The sequence below is a fragment of the Scardinius erythrophthalmus genome (genome assembly GCF_964197995.2).
Source record: "Scardinius erythrophthalmus genome assembly, chromosome: 19".
Lineage (NCBI taxonomy): Eukaryota > Metazoa > Chordata > Actinopteri > Cypriniformes > Leuciscidae > Scardinius > Scardinius erythrophthalmus.
Genome location: NC_138239.1, coordinates 7,991,293 through 8,012,342, shown reverse-complemented (window position 1 = coordinate 8,012,342; position 21,050 = coordinate 7,991,293). Strand labels below are relative to the sequence as shown.

The 21,050-nt window shown below is 42.2% G+C and overlaps 1 protein-coding gene across 1 annotated transcript in view; it reads right to left on the bottom strand.

Moving 5' to 3' along the window:
- Nucleotides 1-21,050, bottom strand: part of cUnh14orf180 (chromosome Un C14orf180 homolog) — a gene marked incomplete at its 5' end in the record, with an annotated part of 77,378 nt that overhangs the window by 8,449 nt on the left and 47,879 nt on the right. The window contains 4 exons of the mRNA XM_081394315.1: nt 209-317; nt 428-458; nt 5,855-5,975; nt 18,649-18,735. Of these exons, the coding sequence (XP_081250441.1) occupies nt 209-317; nt 428-458; nt 5,855-5,975; nt 18,649-18,735 (348 nt within the window). The remainder of the gene's footprint in view (nt 1-208; nt 318-427; nt 459-5,854; nt 5,976-18,648; nt 18,736-21,050) is intronic.

Here is a 21,050-nt window from a genome sequence, read left to right as displayed (position 1 = left end):
GATTAATTGAAGGTTTATACAAATTTAACATATAGCAAACTATCCAGGAAAGTTGGTTATAGCCGCCACTGTCAATATTAAAAAATATATTTTTGTAAGGACAATTAACTTTCTAATTATTTACGTAATGTTGACAATGTTTTAGTGGCATGGCTGAATGGAAACTGAAGACATAACTTCATGTGGAATCAAGAGGACTTGAAGTTACTTGTATATTCTGTTTTGCCAATCTCAGCATAGACAGTGGCTAGCAGCTCCAGACTCCGGGCTGTGATGGGGTGGTCATTACCAAAAGCCCGCTGGTGGATTTTAGTGGCCTACATGGAAAAAGATGAAGAAATTACAATTACTTCAACATTTCCTTAGATTTCTCCTCTTTAAAAGCCTTCTGTCATTTTGCATGTATACTAAAACACAATGTACGTACCTTGCCACTGTATTCTAAAGCAAGATGGGGTCTGAAAACAATGAAGAGTGACAAAAAAGTTAGAAATTATGGTCCAAAATGTGTGTGTGTGAGTGTGTAAAATAGTTATTGAAATCAAATTCAAGAAAAATGCTTTTAAAAAAAAAAAAGGAAAATTACAACTGATGTTATTTCTAGTACTTTTTTCACATTAGAAAAGAATGGTTAAATGCATTGCATTGTGAGATACAGTATTTTCAGGGTGTCCATGCATACAAAATGTACAGTGTAAAAGTGTTGGGGAAAGTTACTTAAGTAAAGTAAGGCATTACAATAGTGTGTTACAATTACAATAGCTGATTTCTCTCAACATGGGGACAGGAGAGCTGCCAGTTAATGAATGGGAAAACAAATAACTTGCATAAAGAAAAAGTTTTTATAAAATATTTTGTTGTAAATTTAAAAGTAAAGTATTACTTTACTTGAAAAAGTAACCTGATTACTGTAATATACGGTAATGTGTTACCCCCAACACTGCAGTGTACAGTACATACTGCATAAAAAATACTATACTGTAAATAGTATGGAAATATGCAGTCTAAACATCACCGAACATGTGTCTGCCTATTTACTGCACGTGTGAGAGAGATGCATGCACATGTTGTATATTATCGATCAGCAAATCTATAGAATTGATTACACGTTGGGGACTGGGTTGACCCTTTTCTGTTACCTCAGCCATAAAGAGGGAGAGAGTAACAGAGTATTTACAGAGAGGGTCCAATATAATATCACATATTTCAACATATTATACTAGATGGAACATTAATATTGATATGTTTTGCGCAACAGCAAGAACAATCCATCTAATGGAATACATAATAACATAACCCATAATACTTGCTGTACAAGTATATATGGGTATACTTATATATATATGCTTGGTATCTTATAACTTGCTTGGTCTCAATTTTATTTGCTTATCTAAAACGTATCACAGCAGGTCAGTATATTTATAATCATAAAGGAAAGTGTGAATGAAGTGAGACTGTCAGGCAAACACTTGACACTCGCTGGATCTCTCGCCCTCTATAAAACCTTCTATAACTACTCTCTTGATACTGGAGAAACTCTTGACAGAGAACATTGTCACCTCATGGAATAGCACACTGCTTACTGTGCAGTATATATTAAATACTGCCTACTGTTCTAAAAAAAATAAAATGAAAGGTCAAGTTGTTGTGTACATTGCATTTTGGGATGCAGTGTACCCTGGTTCTATACTTTACAATTTGTCTAATGTAGCGCACTACCCTTGTGAAAAGAAGTGCACTTAATTGTAAAGAATGTGGACTTGTAGGGTACTTCAAATCTCAAATATATATATACAGTGCTATGCATAAGTTTAGACACCCATGCTAAAGTTGACTAAAAAGAGGAATAAAAAATCATCTTTTGGAAATTGAACTTAATGCCTTAATTTAAAAAATTAGGAAAAATCCAACCTTTAAGGACACCAATTTTCTTTGTGAATGAATAATGTATCGTAAATAAATAAATGTTCTTCCTTAAAATACAGGGTGCATAAGTTTGGACACCCCTATGTTAAATTCCCATAGAGGCAGGCAGATTTTTATTTTTAAGTATTTTTTTATTTTTTATTTTTTAGGATACTATGCATCCTGATAAAGTTCCCTTGGCCTTTGGAATTAAAATAGCCCCACATCATCACATAGCCTTCACCATACCTAGAGATTGGCATGGAGTACTTTCCATAAGATCATCTCTCAATGCAAATCAAACCAGCTATTAGGCTAACTGAAATACAACCATGCCAATCTCTAGGTATGGTGAAGGCTATGTGATGATGTGGGGCTATTTTAATTCCAGAGGCCAAGGGAACTTTATCAGGATGCATAGTATCCTGGCTCCATGAAGTAACTGGCCTTTAAAAATAAAAATCTGCCTGCCTCTATGGGAATTTAACATTGGGGTGTCCAAACTTATGCACCCTGTATTTTAAGGAAGAACATTTATTTATTTACGATACATTATTCATTCACAAAGAAAATTGGTGTCCTTAAAGGTTGGATTTTTCCTAATTTTTTTAAATTAAGGCATTAAGTTCAGTTTCCAAAAGATGATTTTTTATTCCTCTTTTTAGTCAACTTTAGTATGGGTGTCTAAACTTACAGTATGCATAGCACTGTATATATATATATATATATATATATATATATATATATATATATATATATATATATATATATATATACATATATACATACACACACACACACACACACACACACATTTATATTAAACAGTATGGCAAATAATATAATAGTAATATACTTCAAATGAAAAGACAGAGCACACTTTTATGTTTCTTAACACACTCAAGTACACTTTTAAAACATGCACTTTGTAATTGTCAAGTTAAAGTTTTCACTTTATAGTTTTTTTATTATATTTGTATGCTTTAAAGAAGTACACTTATTTTGATGTGTTGACTAACATATAACAAGTACTTGGTAATAATTGTAGTACTGTAGTGCATTATTAAATTACAATATTACAAGTAAATATATTTTAAGTGTGTCAAAAAGCACTTTAAACTTAAGCTGTTTAAACTATAATACATTTTCATTAAAGTTGCACATTTAATTCTTTATTCCTGTATAAATACACTTTTTAAAAGTATAAAGTGTCCTTTTTTTTCCAGAGGGTTATGCATCCAGAAAAGTCACGTATCGTGCACAGTACATCCTGTATAAATAGCATGAGTAATGCGGCAGTACGCTATTCGGATGGTAAAGATGATTCATAAGGTTTGGTACACTTGAACATTTGTTAAAGGAGCCTTAGGCTATGTAAAAAGCAAATACAGAAGAGTTTTAAATTACAAAGACATGCATGATGAACTATGATGGCACCAAAGATAACAATGTGCATCCTTTATCTAAATCCTCTGTGACTCATACAGTATATACTGTATACCATATTTTATCTATATAGATTCTGTTCTGTCTATATTTACATATACTATTGGGAAGCGGTTGTTAAAAAAAAAAAAAGTAGAGCACATAGGCATAAAAGCTGTATTTGATCCCACAGGCCTGGCACCTTTGCTTAATTTAAGCACAGATACAGACAGTTTCAGAATACCACAGCAATAGCCCACCTCAGTCAGGCTCGGTGAGGCATGCGGATCCATTACAGCACCCGTCACAACAAATCTGGGCACACGTGTGCTATGATTGCTAAAGGAGGTAGTGGAAATGTGCGGCCCGTGCCAGAGATATGGCACTCTATTCTTTTTAAATGGAACTCTTGGCATGTGTGTGAAGAATGGTGCTATTTGGATAGTATAATGAGAATGTCCCGAGGGATTTCACATGGAACTTTTTCTTCATGTGGTCATTTCGCAGTCCATATTGCAGCACTATTGTTTTGTAAAATGACTTTAATTAGCTTTTTTGCATATACTGTAGGTCAGGAATTCAATATTGAGTCCTTCACATGTGCATTGAATGTAACATTTTTTAATACTCTTCTGTACTTCTCTCTTCTAAGTACAGAATGTTTTTAAAACCCAATACATATGTCAGTGTGGTTATTATGGTCCTGCTTAATTAATAATGACTAGGTGTTGGTTTGCACTGTTTTGGATTGTCCTCAAAGGACATTTGATCGGACACAACATGGCAAAGCTCTCAGCTACAAGAGCACTTCCTGCCCCAACACTGAAAGATTCAAGAGGCAGAACCACTTCCTATTCACTCAATAAGGCTTGAGCTACATTTTGTGTCAAAACTATCAGACATTCAAGTAAACTTATTTGTTACCTGAAAAAGTAATACAAGCACATTTCTGGGGTATCAGTGGGGTGTCAAATAAATAAATGGACATGAAACATTGATTTGTGGGTCGATAATAAAAGAACGTCCACTGTCTATGGTTAAGAAAAGGAAGAAAATCGTATATAAATGTATATATATATTTTTTTTTTTCACACACCACGACAATTTACATCTTGAACTTGCCTTGTCTGTTGTTATTATTATGTTTTTGTGCATGTGTTATGACTTTCTAAAAAAAATATTTGAAGAAATATTATATTAAGCCAAATTACTTCATTCTATAAATGAGTTTTATTTCTTTATTATCTATTTTGCTGTAGATCATTAAACCGTTATACTTTGTGTGCAAACGCTGCCTGTGAAGTCATTGCCTGATAAGACAGGCAGCGAGGCAACACGTCAGCTGCCAAAGCTTTCGGACGCAGCCATTGTTAAGTAATTGTGTGTTTGTATAAAAAACATATGATTTTTTTAAATAAATTATAAGGAAAAAAATGAGTGTCCTGACATTGACCCTTAAACTGATATTATTAAAAGGAGAAATAACAAGGTCACATTTGTTCAGGGATTTTTTAAGCTGAATAACAACAACTTCAGCCACGACTGCTGTCCTAGTTTACCAACAGATCTTGAAGATCTATCCTGTTTAGGTTTTCAAGAGTTACCTGAGCCAAAGTGTTTAACGCATTACATACAAATGGTGTGGATACCCCCACATTTCTTTGTCCTGTGAAACATTATCTCATTGGAGCAGCAATAAAACAATCTCGTTCTCATTCAAGTTTAATGCCATTCTCTCTCCTGTGGCATCAACAACCTACCTGTCTCCTTCCCTGGGACAATCAGGTTAAATGCTTTAAGTCCCCAACAATGGCCAACTGGTGGTCATAAATGTCCTGAAGTGTATGTGGTAGTGGCTTACAAAAGACCGCCTCATCATTTTAAGCCCCTGGAGGAAAGCGGACACCTCTCTCAGAGTGTCCTAGTAACATCTGAAACCTTGAGACTCACATAACACAAGTCACCTTTCTCTTCCTCTCTCCGTACGAGCGCACACTTGAGCCAATATAGTAAGGGATTCCTAATGCAGCATAAATAAAAACTTGTGTACATCCCAGAATATTAACTGCACTCCCGGAATGTGAACCAAATCAGAAGACTGTAAAACATGCAGTTATAAATCAGGTATAAATGCTGACCATCCTTTTTTATATTTTAAATAATTTACATTTCCTCTTTAATAAAACCATTTAAGCTGAATGTTACCATATGAAACAGTTCACTCTTCATATTTGTTTATATTACTAGAGCAGCAGTCAAGTATTTCTTGGATGAGACATAAACAAGGCATGTAGTGTGGACAGATAGCACAAATAAAATGACCTTGTGCAAAACTGGGCCAAATTATGTAAGAATGATTGAATGCATCTTCCTAAATCATGTATCGAGACCATTAAATGCCCTCTATCAATACACATTGACTTGTATTTGGCATGGCATTTAATGTCAAAATTAGACTGGTAAAAAAAAAACAATCATGCTGAATGTAGAGGTATGCAGTATCATTTTCAGTTCACTGTCCTACCTCTTGCTCATGATGCAGAGCTGAGCCAGTCTCTCAAGATCCTGGGCCTGAGAAGCCTGTTCTGATAACTCCTCTTGAGACAGACATCCTGAGCTTCCCAATGTCCCGTCTTCCTGAGACCCTGATTCAAACAAAGCCTGTCAGAAACCTCACAGACAATGCAAAAACACTCACAGAGACACTCGCATGTACAGAGACAACAAGACAGTGACAAGACTGAAAAAGACAGAGAGGGAGGGAGAGAGGGAGGGAGGGAGGGTGAGAGAGAGAGAGAGAGAGAGAGACGGCCGATCACTTCCACCACACCCACAGATTCAAATGCTCTTACAAGGATATGAAACATATGAAAAACAGAAGCTTAGAGAGACCAACTAGAACTGGCAATTCCAAGAAAATGACTAAATTATATTTTCTGCCTGAGTATCAATATTGAAATGAAGACCTGATTGTAAGCTTAATGTTCTGGCAATACATGAGCAATATCACACGAGTAGGAGTGGGATATGGCTCTATCTCAGCACGGCTGTGATTGGGCCATAGACACAAGGCCACAGGCCGAGTCCAGGAGGCGATCACAGACGCGCTGATACAGAGCCATATCACACTCCTACTCATGTGATATTGCTTTCATACAACAGTTTGAAGGCACAAGTGTGTAAATCAACAAGAAACAGCAACAGAGTGTCTTTAAAAACTTCCTTCCACCACGGATTCAAATCTCAAGCTGACAGTTTAAAGGGATAGTTCACCCAAAAATGAAAATTAGCCCATGATTTACTCACCCTCAAGCCATCCTAGGTGTATATGACATTCTTCTTTCAGACAAACACAATCAGAGTGATAATAAAAATTGTCCTGGCCCTTCCAAACTTTATGGCAGTGAATTGTTGTTTCTATTTTGAAGACCATCAAAGTGCATCTATCCATCATAAAAGTGATCCACACGGCTCCGGGGGGTTAATAAAGGCCTTCTGAAGCGAAGCGATGTGTTCGTGTAAGAAAAATATACATTTTTAACACGTTACAAAGTAAAATTTTTGCTTCCGGCCATACGCAGTCTACTTGCGCCTAAAGCGCAACTTGTGACGTCGGAAGTAGGGCTGTCACTTTACGTTCGAAAATCGATTGCACAATTGATCGGACCAACCAACGCAAGTTTCGAAAACGAAAATGGGAATCGATTTTAACGGTCTTTTCTCGGAGCGCGTCACGATACGCCCGCAGCGAACGTGCGTCATACAGCAACTGCAGGCTCTGACAAACACGCATAACAGTAAATTATCTTTCTTCATAATGCGTCTCTTTTTACTTCAAAACTGTGAATTCTGCCGGTAAGCAGACAGTCTCATGCATACAGATACAGGTTCGGGCTACGCGTCTACAATCGCCTACATAGGCGAAATTTGTTTGACATTTCTAATCGTAAACACAGCCATGTTGAAGACTGAGGTAATGTTTTTCATTTATGTTATGGCAGTCCACTCTGCTTATTGTTTTTCGAGGATGTTGCACTCCTGTTTGTCACTGTGTACGAAACTTCACGCCAATAAATCATCAGGAATAGTTGCTGACTTGTGCGCGTCTCAAGCGCCCTCTTTACGTTCGTCCTAATGCCTGTTAGTTGTCCGTGGATTTGCCCATATTTGGCGTTTAAAATGGAAACGTCTTTAGACATGGAAAATCGATTTTACGATCGATTCAATGAACACTTATGTCTCAAAAATCGAACAGGATTTTTTCACAAAAGTGACAGCCCTAGTCGGAAGTACTGTAGTTCGTCATATAGCCTAGCGTAAATATCAGAAGTACGTCGCATTACTCGCATAAGTTGCGCTTTAGACTTAAGTGAAATCCATGGAGTACAGATACCCTAGTGTACGCGTAAAAAATTAAGTATCCTTTGGGCTTCATGTCTACGACGCTGCAAAAGGCATGAGATGTGAGCGCAACAGCGGTCAAACACATCTATCTAGCGCATGTTTACATATAAAACAATGAAAAACCACCGCAGTGGAGTGCAAAAGTGAACAGCCCCTAAGAAATGCACTTCTGTATTCAAACCTAATTTTACTGGATCAATACACCTATTAAATGTTGCAGACACAATATCGCTATACATAGAAATCTTTTGGTGTATCCAGACTGCATGATGGGAACTGAGTAAGGCCAGAGGGTAGAAATCACACAAAGTGCTGACTCAGGCAGCGTCTCCATGGTACTCAACAGCTCTTTAATGAGGTAATGTATAGCGTGGTCATAAATCTCTCTAGGCTCCTGCTAGAACTCTATGCTGTCTCAGCAGCAAGCAGAGAGCCAGAGGAAAGGCAGACGTCCACCATGGGAGGAGATCAATGGGTCTCCTTCATCCATAAATACTGGTTCATCTCACGACAAATAAAGTTGAACCTCCTCTGTTAAATATATTACTGCTCTCTGACAGGACCTTGGGGACAGGTTTGGTTGTTGGGTCAATTTTCAGTGTTTTGTGAAAGCAGACTTGAACCCTTGCGATTTATTTGCTGCAGATTTGTGTTTAATCTGTGGCAAATTTATGGCAATGTTTGCCAGAAGAAAGTTTGAAAAGGACAGAGATGATTATTTTCTGAAATTTATTGAATGTACATAGGTGGTAAATAGGTATGTTTGTATACATTACACTAGTTTTCGCCAAAACGAATGAACCCAGTCCGATTCCAGATTTAGTTTATAACAACCCTAAACGTTGCACTCCGATTCACATATTCACTTACATGTGCATTACATGTAGGCTATTACGAACAAAATATAATTCAGATCAAGCTTTTCAGTCTTTTCAGTCCGCTTGATCCATCAATCCTATTATTTGGGTGTATGTAAATGTATAGCTAATGGATCATTTAGTCAAAATACTGATTCATTCAGGAATGAAACAAGCAAAATATGAAAAATGTAATTTGGTTATATAAAATGTGTCTTATCTTATATAACCCTTAATAATGATAACTTGTAACCGTCACATCTTGTGCACTTTTTACCGGTGAACAAACGTGTAAAAACCAAACCTGACAAATTAAACTCAATAATAACGCCATAGCCATTTTATGCCGTTTGCAGTGCCCTTTGAAATGAACATGTACACTCTTAAAAATAAAGGTTATTGATTGCCATTGATGATTTCATGAATAACCTTTAAAGGTCCTGTTCTTCATGATCCCATTTTTCATACTTTCAGGGATTAAAGTGAAAAAAATTCTTCTGACTGAAATTTTTTTTTTAGGCCAAGTCATATTCCTTTAACTTTTTAAATAGTCGAGACCAATAGCGTTTTAAGGGGAGACGTTTTAAACCGCTTTAATATTGCCAGTAGGCGTATTTTAAAAGCTATATTTTAATCTATGAAAACCAGGCATGGAACATACTAATATAATTAATAATTTGCATATATATATATATATGCAAATTATAACACGTTTACACAAAATTTGTTAACACACAAGTAAGTTACTTTTCCCCTTTACTTAACATAAATTGTAAGAATATGACTAATAGTAAAGACTAGTACTAATAAATACAGTGCTATGCATAAGTTTAGACACCCATGCTAAAGTTGACTAAAAAGAGGAATAAAAAATCATCTTTTGGAAATTCAACCTCAAGGTATAGCGGAGGATCTTTCCGAATTTTAGATAAGTCCCGCCCTCTCCACTTTTTGAAAAGTTTGATTGATTCACCAGAATGATTGACAATTAGGAGGACCAATAGTATAGGGTATCCACCCGGAAGTAAAAAGATCCTCCGCTATACCTTTAATGCCTTAATTTAAAAAATTAGGAAAAATCCAACCTTAAGGACACCAATTTTCTTTGTGAATGAATAATGTATCTTAAATAAATAAATGTTCTTCACCCCTATGTTAAATTCCCATAGAGGCAGGCAGATTTTTATTTTTAAGTATTTTTTTTTATTTATTTTTTAGGATACTATGAATCCTGATAAAGTTCCCTTGGCCTTTGGAATTAAAATAGCCCCACATCATCACATAGCATTCACCATACCTAGAGATTGGCATGGAGTACTTTCCATAAGATCATCTCTCAATGCAAATCAAACTAGCTATTAGGCTAACTGAAATACAACCATGCCAATCTCTAGGTATGGTGAAGGCTATGTGATGATGTGGGGCGATTTTAATTCCAAAGGCCAAGGGAACTTTATCAGGATGCATAGTATCCTGGATCCATGAAGTAACTGGCCTTTAAAAATAAAAATCTGCCTGCCTCTATGGGAATTTAACATAGGGGTGTCCAAACTTATGCACCCTGTATTTTAAGGAAGAACATTTATTTATTTACGATACATTATTTATTCACAAAGAAAATTGGTGTCCTTTAAGGTTGGATTTTTCCTAATTTTTCAAATTAAGGCATTAAGTTCAGTTTCCAAAAGATGATTTTTTTATTCCTCTTTTTAGTCAACTTTAGTATGGGTGTCTAAACTTATGCATAGCACTGTAAACATTAGGCCTAGGCTAAAGCTATTAAATAGCAGTCCCAAACTAGTTTTTGTTAATACAATGTTGGTATGAGCCACTACAGTCATTTAAAAATATAAAAAATAACACAAAGAAAAATAGTGGCATTTTGGGGTTATATGGAAACGACAGTTACCATGGTGAATACACAATATTAACAATAACTGTTAATGAAACATGGAAACTGGTGAATAGAATGAGAATCATACCTGCATTACTTTTATTTCGTGTAATTTACAACGTAACGGCGTTGCATGCTCGTAGTTTCTTTTGCACTTGATCAGTGAAGCAATACAGCGCGCGCCGCTGAATTTGCGCGTGCAATTGAGTGTGCGCTACGAGAACAGGATAACGACTGACAGGACAAGAAAGTCAGTTTTTCTGAGGTGAAAAACGTCTCGGTTACGTATGTAACCCTCGTTCCCTGAGTAGGGAACGGAGATGTTACGTCGGATGACGACGAATGGGGTTTCGCTTAGAAATCCTATCATCTTCGAGTATTAAAACACGAGCCAATGGCAATGAAATGCCATGGGTCTGCGGAATTTGCATAGCGTAACTCCGCCCCATGCAGGGGGTATATAAGGAAGTGCGCGAGCAACATGCAGACTATGTCTTCGCTGAGGAGCCGAGACTGAACTCAGGCGTTCCAGCGGTACAGCGGAAGTGGCAGGGAGACGTAACGTCTCCGTTCCCTACTCAGGGAACGAGGGTTACATACGTAACCGAGACGTTCCCTTTCGTTGTCACTCCGAGTTACGTCGGATGACGACGAATGGGGTTCCCAGTGTAATCACGCCACCTCTCGACTGTCTTCCAGTGCCCTGCGTAAGTCTGAGCTCCCTGTCGTGAGACTAGCACGGACGAAGGACTCCTACTTAACACAGGAATACCAAGGTACACTGGGAAGCATATCCAGTAGAAATATGCAATCATGCCCAGCCCGAAGGGGGGGACTTAAGAATACACATATGACCCGAAGGAACTGCATAAGGAGAATCACTGGGGTGTCCAGCCGCAGGTGGAATATTTCAACCCCAGGGGTGGCAAGGTGGCTTGCCAAGGGAAAGACACATGCTCAAGGAGGCTTACAGTGGAATACACATGTGGGGGTCGCCCGGAGGGGAACCATGCACATGGAGGCACCTAGCCAACGCGAAAGCTGCCGGTGGCATAACTCTGGCGTTGACGTCGTCAGTGCTGGAGGAGACTCAGGGCTTATTAGGCTCACCTGAGGAAATATCGCACGTATCCCGTCCGTGGAGAGGAATGGCGAGCAAGCGAAGACACCTGAGCAGAATCTAGTACCGGCTAGTTGAGGCGAGTACATGAGAAGAAACTGGCTCCACTCGGAGATTGTAGAATCTCGCGAATGTGTTAGGTGTCGCCCAGCCTGCAGCTCTGCAGATGTCTGTTAGCGAGGCGCCATGCGCTAGAGCCCAAGAGGATGCCACACTCCGGGTGGAGTGGGCCGTCACACCAAGGGGGCATGGTCGACCTTGCTGCTGGTAAGCCAAGCAATGGCGTCCACTATCCAGTGAGACAACCTTTGCTTGGAGAGAGCCTTTCCCTTCAGCTTCCCACCATAACAGACAAAGAGCTGGTCTGAGGTCCTGAAACACTGCGTTCTGTCTACGTAAGCACAGAGGGCGCGTACTGGACAGAGCAGTGCCAAGGCTGGGTCTGCCTCCTCCAAAGGCAGCGCTTGCAGGTTCACCACCTGATCTCGAAAAGGTGTGGTGGGAACCTTGGGCACACATCCAGGCCGGGGTCTCAGGATCACGTGAGAGTTAGCCGGCCCGAATTCCAGGCACGCTTCGTCAACCGAAAATGCCTGCAGGTCCCCTACCCTCTTGATGGAGGCCAATGCAACCAGGAGCGCTGTCTTCTTCATTGACAGGAACTTAAGCTCCACTGATTGCAGAGGCTCAAAGGGAGCACTCTGCAGGGCAGTTAAAACCACTGAGAGGTCCCAAGAGGGTACGAGGGGAGGACGAGGAGGATTCAATCTCCTCTCTCCCCTCAGGAACCTGACGACCAGGTCGTGCTTCCTCAAGGACTTACCATCAACTGCGTCGTGATGAGCGGCAATGGCGGCAACATACACTTTCAGGGTGGGGGGAGACAGCCTTCGCTCCACCCTTCTTGCAGGAATGAAAGCACGACACTGATGGGGCATTTCGTGGGTTCAAGATTTTTAGAAGAACACCAGTTGACGAAGAGGTTCCACTTCAACGCATAGACATGTCTCGCGATGCTCTAGCGGAAGTGATGGTAGCCACCACTGCTGGTGGTAGGGTACTCAAACCTACCTCGTCCCGTCCAGGAGCCACACGTGGAGGTTCCACAGATCGGGACGAGGGTGCCATAAGGTGCCCCGTCCCTGAGAAAGCAGGTCCTTCCTCAGGGGAATAGGCCAGGGAGGTGCTGTCGCGAGGAGTACTAGTTCTGGGAACCAGGTGCGGTTGTGCCAGTATGGGGCAACCAAAATTACCTGCTCCTCGTCCTCCCTGATCTTGCGCAAGGTCTGCGCAAGAAGGCTCACTGGGGGAAACGCATACTTGCGGAGGCCCCGCGGCCAGCTATGCGCCAGTGCATCCGTGCCGAGCGTGCCCTCGGTCAGGGAATAAAACAGGTCGCAGTGGGACGAGTCGTGGGAGGCAAACAGGTCTACCTGTGCGTCCCCGAACTGATCCCAAAACAGCTGAACCGTCTGGGGATGGAGTCGCCATTTTCCAGCGAGAGGCCGAAGCCGAGACAGCTCGTCGGCCGCCTGGTTCAGGTCTCCCGGGATATAAATGGCTCGAAGCGACCTCAGAGGCTTCTGACTCCATATGAGGAGGTGGCGGGCGAGTTGCGACATACAGCGGGAGCGTAGACCACCTTGACGGTTGATGTACGCTACTGTGGCGGTATTGTCTGATCGGACTAGTACGTGTTGACCCCTGAGCAATGCCCGAAAGCGGTGCAGGGCAAGGCGTACAGCCAGCAACTCGAGGCAATTGACATGCCAAAGGCGCTGGGGTCCTGTCCAGGAGCCCGCGGCAGCATGTCCATTGCACATGGCACCCCAACCCGTGGCGGAGGCATCTGTTGATACAACAACATACCTTGAAGCTCGTTCTAAGGGAACTCTGGCCCGTAGAAAATTGAGGTTCGACCACGGGGAGAAGGTCTGATGGCAGGTCGGAGTCACTGGGACTCGGAGCCTGCCGTGTTGCCATGCCCACCTCGGGACTCGATCGCGAAGCCAAAGCTGAAGCGGTCTCATATGAAGCAAACCGAGCGGCGTTACTGCGGCTGTGGATGCCATATGCCCCAGGAGCCTCTGAAAAAGTTTCAGTGGGACCGCACTCTTGCCCTCGAACTGACGAAGACAAGTCAGCAGTGACTGCGCGCGCTCGCTCGTAAGCTGCGCACACATGGCGACCGAGTCGATTTCCATACCGAGAAAAGAGATCCTCTGCACTGGCAGAGTTTGCTCTTCTCCCAGTTGACCCGAAGGCCCAGACGAGCTAGGTGCCGGAGCACAAGGTCCCTGTGTTCGCAAACCTGGTCTCGAGAGTGAGCTAGGATCAGCCAGTCGTCGAGATAGTTCAGGATGCGAACCCCGTGTTCGCGTAGGGGAACAAGGGCTGCCTCGACGACCTTCGTGAAGACGCGAGGAGACAGGGCTAGCCCGAAAGGGAGAACCGCGTACTGTATGCCTGTCCCTCGAAAGCAAACCGTAGAAACGGTCTGTGTCGAGGAAAAATGGAGACATGGGAGTAGGCGTCCTTCAGGTCGATCGCTGCAAACCAATCCTGCGGCCGCACGCATTCGAAAATGCGTTTGGCCGTGAGCAACTTGAACGGCGTCCTCTTTTTTGAAGGGAGCGGTTCAAGACGCGCAGGTCCAGGATTGGTCGTAACCCACCGGATTCTTCGGTACAATAAAGTAGGGGCTGTAAAACCCAGACTTCATTTCGGCTGGAGGGACAGTCTCGATCGCACCCTTCGCCAGTAGGGTAGCGACCTCCGCTCTCATGACAGGGGCATTGCCACCGGCCATAGTGAGTGGATTCCCCTGAGGCGGGGAGGAGACCACGCGAACTGAATCACGTAGCCGAGCCTGATGGTTCTCCGACCCGGCGGGACAGTCCGGAAAGCTCTAGCCAGGCCTCCAGAAACTGCGCCAGCGGGGTTATTCGAACCACAGACGTACCGTCGGGGGTGCAGCGAGGCGGAATGACCGGCCCAGGCGTGGGTGGCATAGCGGCCCGGTGCGGGGGCACGGCCATAAACCGCGTCCTGCCAGAGGAGGCCAGGGGAGGACCAGCGTCCCACGGGGGCGTGCTCTGGCAGGGGTCTGGCGACAGAGGGGGATGAGAGGAGCGTGGCCCGTGGGCGGCGCGTGCTGTCATCCACAGCCTCTTGGGGCTCAGAGAAAGAGCATTAGTTCTTTTGTAGAGATCTTCACCCAGCCCTCAAGCGGGGGAAGGAGTGGTCCTGCTACCAGCTCCTGAAGAACTGAGCCCTAACTCCAAGCTGCCTGTCTCAGGTTTTGTGCTGCTCAGCCAGGTGTTAGCCGGCTAAGGGGCAGAGACAGGCGGTGCCAGCCTCCAGCGACCCCCTTGTGCTCAGGCCAGTGAAGGCTCGAGGGGAGGAGCCGCAAGGAGGCGGCGTCGGCGGGAAGCAGACTAAGCAGACCACACCGACAGATGACCGTCAGTGCAGAAGCCTCAGTCTGCTTGTGGATTGATCGAAGACTGTTGGGCGCAGTCCTCAACCACCCCGCCGACCAGGCAGCCCGCCTCAAGGTGCTGCTTAGGCTGGCGTGGCAGTCTAAGGGGCGGAGACGGGCAGCGCCGCCCTCCTGCGGCTTCCTCCTGCTCAGGTCCGTTTGCAGGCCAGAGGGGAGCAGCCGCATGGATGGGGGCTTGGCGGGAAGCAGACTGAGGAGGCCGCACGGATGGATGACCATCGGTGCCGGACCCGAGTCTGCTTCAGGTGGTCGAAGCCACACCGCCAAAGAGCTCAGCCTGGGACATGGGGGAGCTGAGAAAATTAATTCTCAGACCCTGCCACATCAACCTGGCTAAGCCCATGTCTGGACCACATAGTGGACATCACCTGACCCAGGATCACGCAGGTACCGATGTCGCCCGAGAGCGAGGTCAGTAGTGTGCGTGGCGGAACAACCAGGCCGGGCATGGGAGGCATAGCGTCCCAGCATAGGGGCGTGGTTAGAATTTCCGCGTTCTGCCAGGGTTGGCCAGGGAAGGACTAGCGTTCCACTGCGGCCGGTTCGACAGAACTCCCGGGACAGCACTGCATCGAAGGCGCAGGCGACACACAGCACTGCATGACCGTGCCACTATAGTGACAGGGAACATACAGACCATGATCGCCGTGCGATCGAAAGCAGCGAAGGCGGAGGACACCCGCGGGCCGCGAAAGTCACGTGGAGTTTCGCGCAGCGCAGGTGTCCTGATGCACGTCCGGGAGAAGCTTACAGCGCTCGGGGGGGAGGGCGGGGCCACTCCAACCGATGCTTTCAGCTGCCCGGGAAAGCATGGCTGACAGCTCTGGATCGGTCCCGGCAACGATGGCACTCCCGTGGGAGGCAACGCAGTCGAAACTTCATTTCCAGAGGAATCAAGCCCGCCTTGTGATGCTGTGAGTGCATGGTCTGCGATGTGGAGGGGGGTGTGGCCCGAGGAATTGACTCGTCGGTTGTTGTGCCACACCAAACCCTCAGATCACCCTGGCCACCAGCCAAAGTATCCCTTCTCGAGGAAGAGATAAATTGGGGTGTGGCAGAGGGGACTCTACTCACATGGAGATCATTGAGTCTTGATCTATAAACATCGCGATGGTCATGTTCCCGCAATGAAAACATGACTCATCAACGAGCGCTGCCAAGCGTGATTAAGCCCAACACGCAAAACAGCGCTCGCGACCGTTAGGCAGATGACTGACGCACACACATCCAGAAAATACACGGGCGAACCGTCTTGAAAAAGACGTGCCGCGTGCAGCTCTTTTAGAGAGTGGAAAAGCTCAGCAGAGTGCTGAAGCACCCAGGGAGAAACACACTCACTGTCGGCAGATTACTGCACAAATCAGCAGCAGGAAATGCGATCTCGCTGGAAGCGCCGTCACACCAACACACTGAAGAGCCGCTCGTCTCGAAGAGATTTGAGATGACACTCAAAAGGCTTGTGGAGTGAAGTACTGAACTTGGCTCCGAAGCGAAAACATAGTCTGCATGTTGCTCGCGCACTTCCTTATATACCCCCTGCATTGGGCGGAGTTACGCTATGCAAATTCCGCAGACCCATGGCATTTCATTGCCATTGGCTCGTGTTTTAATACTCGAAGATGATAGGATTTCTAAGCGAAACCCCATTCGTCGTCATCCGACGTAACTCGGAGTGACAACGAAAGGGAACTTTATTTCAGCGTACACTTATGTCACTGCCTGCCTGGTAGTTCCTATTGTGCTGGGTTTTCTGAAGTAGTCATGATTCGCCTCTCATAACATAACATGCTCTAAACACGCACGCAGTGTGGAAAAGGAGGAGCGGAGGCGCGGGGAGCAAGGATCACAGCGCAAATTTGAACTATATCGATGTGATATGGTCTAATTCCATATCGCATTTAAAAAATATATCGATATATTTTTTATATCGATATCGCCCAGCCCTACCTGCATTATAAGTGTGTCACTGAAATATAGTTCTACCTCAGCGCTCAGCTGTAGCCTGACATGCACTTTCCGTGAGCGGTAATTGAAAACCCGGAGTGGACTATGAGCGGAGTGATTACAGAGTGCTTAGAGTGGAGAGAGGAACGTGCTTTTGCTCCACTCCAGGCTTTGATCACATCCCCCTCAGCAGGGTGAATACACCTCGTCTTTCCTTAATTTAAGACCTATTCAAACTAAAATTAAGATATTTATTACACTATTTGAGAAATGAAAGCCTATTTACGGCCTTAAAATTATGAAAAGTGAATTTAAGACTTTAAGGACAGACTGGAACCCGCAATGACGGAAATCCGTCATGGACTTGCTGCAATTAACGGAAATCCGTCGCAGCGACGGAGAACTTTAATCCCTGTACTTTAGTTAGTGTGTAATGTTACTGTTAGAGCATAAATAATACCTGTAAAATTATAAAGCTCAAAGTTCAATGCCAAGCGAGATATTTTATTTAACAGAAGTCCCCTTTCAAAGCCTACAGCGAACGGACGGTTTGGACTACATCCCTCTACTTCCTGCTTTAATGACGTCACTAGAACAGTTTTTTAACTAACCTCCGCCCACAGGAATACACAAAAAAAGGGGCGTGGTCTTGATGCGCTCCCACGGAGAAGAGGAAGAGTTGCGTTTGTAGAGTGTGTTTGTTGCCATGTCGTCGAGACACTGTTATTTTCATCCCGGAGTCAAATCACGTTTACAATAACACTGAGCGAATGCATCTCCACGTTATGGTAAGAGGCGTGACCTTTCCGGGCAACGTGCGCTAAGCTGCTGTCGAATCACAACACAGGAACCGCTGGCACAATCAGAACTCGTTACGTATTTCTGAAGGAGGGACTTCATAGAACAAGGAAGTCATCAGCCCGTTCTTAGCAGGACAGTGAAAACAGCGGTATACAGATAAGTAAATTGAGTGAAAAATACTGTTTTTTTACACGTGAAACATGAATACATGTTATATTGCACACTGTAAACACAATCAAAGCTTCAAAAAAATACGAAAAACGGGACCTTTAACATCCATAGAACCTTTGCATTTCCCAGAAGGTTCTTTACAGTGGAAAAAGTTTCAGAAAATGACCAAAAATGGTTCTTCTGTAGCATTCAGTCTGAAAATTCCCTAATGGAACCTTTCATTTTAAGAGTGTATGTTTCCATTGAACTGGAATTTCACTTACAATGGCACAATACCCATTGAAGTGTACTTCACAGGGCACTTGCGGTCGATCGGAATGCACGTAATATCTTTGTAAGTAAGCTATTAAATAATTCACTGAACCAATTAGTTCATAAACAGATTCATTCTGGAAGGAAAGCTTTGACTTTGTTTGAAACTATTTTTGTAGATGGGGCAAAAATACACAAAGTTTGTTTGTTGAACAGTTGTAAAAAAGTAGTGCACACTCTCACAATCATGCTGCTGACCTGAACACAGCTATGATGATAATGTCTATTGTGAATATACTGATCAAGGAGACACATGTCCACTCAACAGCATCATACAAATATATTTATATAAAGCCATAAAAAGTGGACCTGCCTGTGCTGGCCTGCAGCGAGGTGAGCTCGATCAATGCCACTTCGTAAAACATCTTCTCCGCCTGAATGAACTGCAGAGCTTTCCCATCTGATTTTATACGGGTCAAGGATTAGACATGCTTGTCACCATGAAATAGACTTGATCACACACACCCGCCCAATTACTCCAGCTCAGTGAAATCCTGATTTGTTCAGCTGCTAGCATCACCAAAGACAATACAGAACATTGGTGTTCACTGAAAATGTGATGTATTACCTAAACAGAAAAAGAGTCAAACACACAATCCCTATTCTAGCTCAAGGCCTGTTTGATATTTTGATTGGTTAGTGTTTGTGTCACCTTCTCATTTTAGCTCTATAGAAAGACACAAAGCTTGCAGCAGTTCTATAAATAGTCACTAAAGAGTTTGTTCAATGTTTTCAAAGGCATGCCATTACTATCTCTTTGTAAGAACATATTTGCCCTTAAGTGTCATTACAAAAATACAGCCAGAAAGGAAAATGTTCTTAAAATAGCCGTGAATGACCTAGATATTGGCAGTATTTCTTATTTGTATGTGTAGTGATTTGCTAATGTCTATTTGATATCATAAAGTACAGATGAAACTCTTGTTAGAATTGTGAAAGTTTGCTTTAGCTACAGTATTAATTATATTAAACAAACTAAAAAAAGTCAAACAAGTACTGTATATACACTATCATTCAAAAGGTTAGTAAGTTTTTTTTAAAGAAATTTATATTTTTCAGCAAAGATATCTATCTATCTATCTATCTATCTATCTATCTATCTATCTATCTATCTATCTATCTATCTATCTATCTATCTATCTATCTATCTATCTATCTATCTATCTATCTATCTATCTATCTATCTATCTATCTATCTATATACAGTATATGTATATATCTGTATATCACAGTTTCCACAAATATATTAAGCAGCTCAACTGTTTTCTTTGATAATATAAATATGAATATTACTTCACTTAATATTCAACAATATTATTGATTTGACTGCACTGACTCTATTGGATGAGAACTTGAACTGAGCTGGATGATGACATCACTGTTTTTCTGCAGAACCGTTTTATAGATGAAATGAACTAATGTAATAATTGATGATATTTACAACGGTACTGAATCAACACTGAATTGACTTCAGCAGAACAATGACACTATTGTCTTTTAGAGCTGCTGTACAGCCAATATGAACTCTGTTTAAATAATTGAATTATTTTCATTGTAAAGATGCTTTGAAACATCTGTTTTTTATAAAGTGCTATAAAGGTGACTTGATAAAAAATAAATGTTTTCTAAGCACCAAATCAGCATATTAGAATGATTTCTAAAGGATCACGTGACACTGAACACAAGAGTAATGATGCTGAAAATGCAGATTTGCCATCACATAAATAAATATGTTAAAATATCTTGAAATAGAAAACAGTTATTTTAAATTGTAATATTTCACAATATTACTGTTTTAATAGATCAAATAAATGCATGATTTGTGAGCATAAGAGACTTCTTTCAAAAACATTTAAACATTTTACCAACCCAAAACTTTTAAACATTAGTTTACATGGTCTAGCAATAAACTTAGATAAAATGTGAATTTTTTTTTAATTTACTGATGACAATGTGTGTGTCTCATTATAAGCAGTGCTAAGGTATGTTGTCCCTCTTAAAATGATCTTTTCCAAGAATGGGCAGCATATTCCCAGGTGTCCCGGACATATATTTAGATCCCAGCTGGCTGAGGAACATCTGAATTTGCTGACTAACCACATGGGGATCAGTTTGAAAGTGATAAATCTATTTGTGGTGGATGTGATGCTAACCGTTGAAATAGCTGTGGAGGTGAGACCAGGAGCAATGTATTCTGTGTGGATTTTGTAGTAATTTTTGTCGTTCATTTAGCATTGCCTTCCTCTCCATTTGATTAAAGGCCAATGTCTTTATGCTTCATATTTTTAGAAATATTGCTTAGTATACAATATATAGTCAGTTAGTGTTATTTTAGTATCATTGAGATAATATTACAGTATATACATTTTTATGGTTTTAGTTTTAGGTAAAGGTATAACATTTATTTTTGTTCAAAATGAATAATAATTTGTCAATACATCATCAATCCTTCTTCCAAAACCTGTTTTTGTCTTACCCTGACTCACTTTGAAGTGGGCTGGTCCAGCACGTTGCAGGTACTCTGACTACCCACACGATACATAGAGTATAGAATTAATTAATTTTATGTGTATCAGATAAATAAACAAACCTCACGAAGGAGCATGCCCTGGGACCCCGTTCATACTCCAACCCCCAAAAGTTCAAACCAAAACTACGCTCTTGCAACCGAGGGAGACAACCATTGTCCCATTTATTCATGTTTTTTTGATGCTA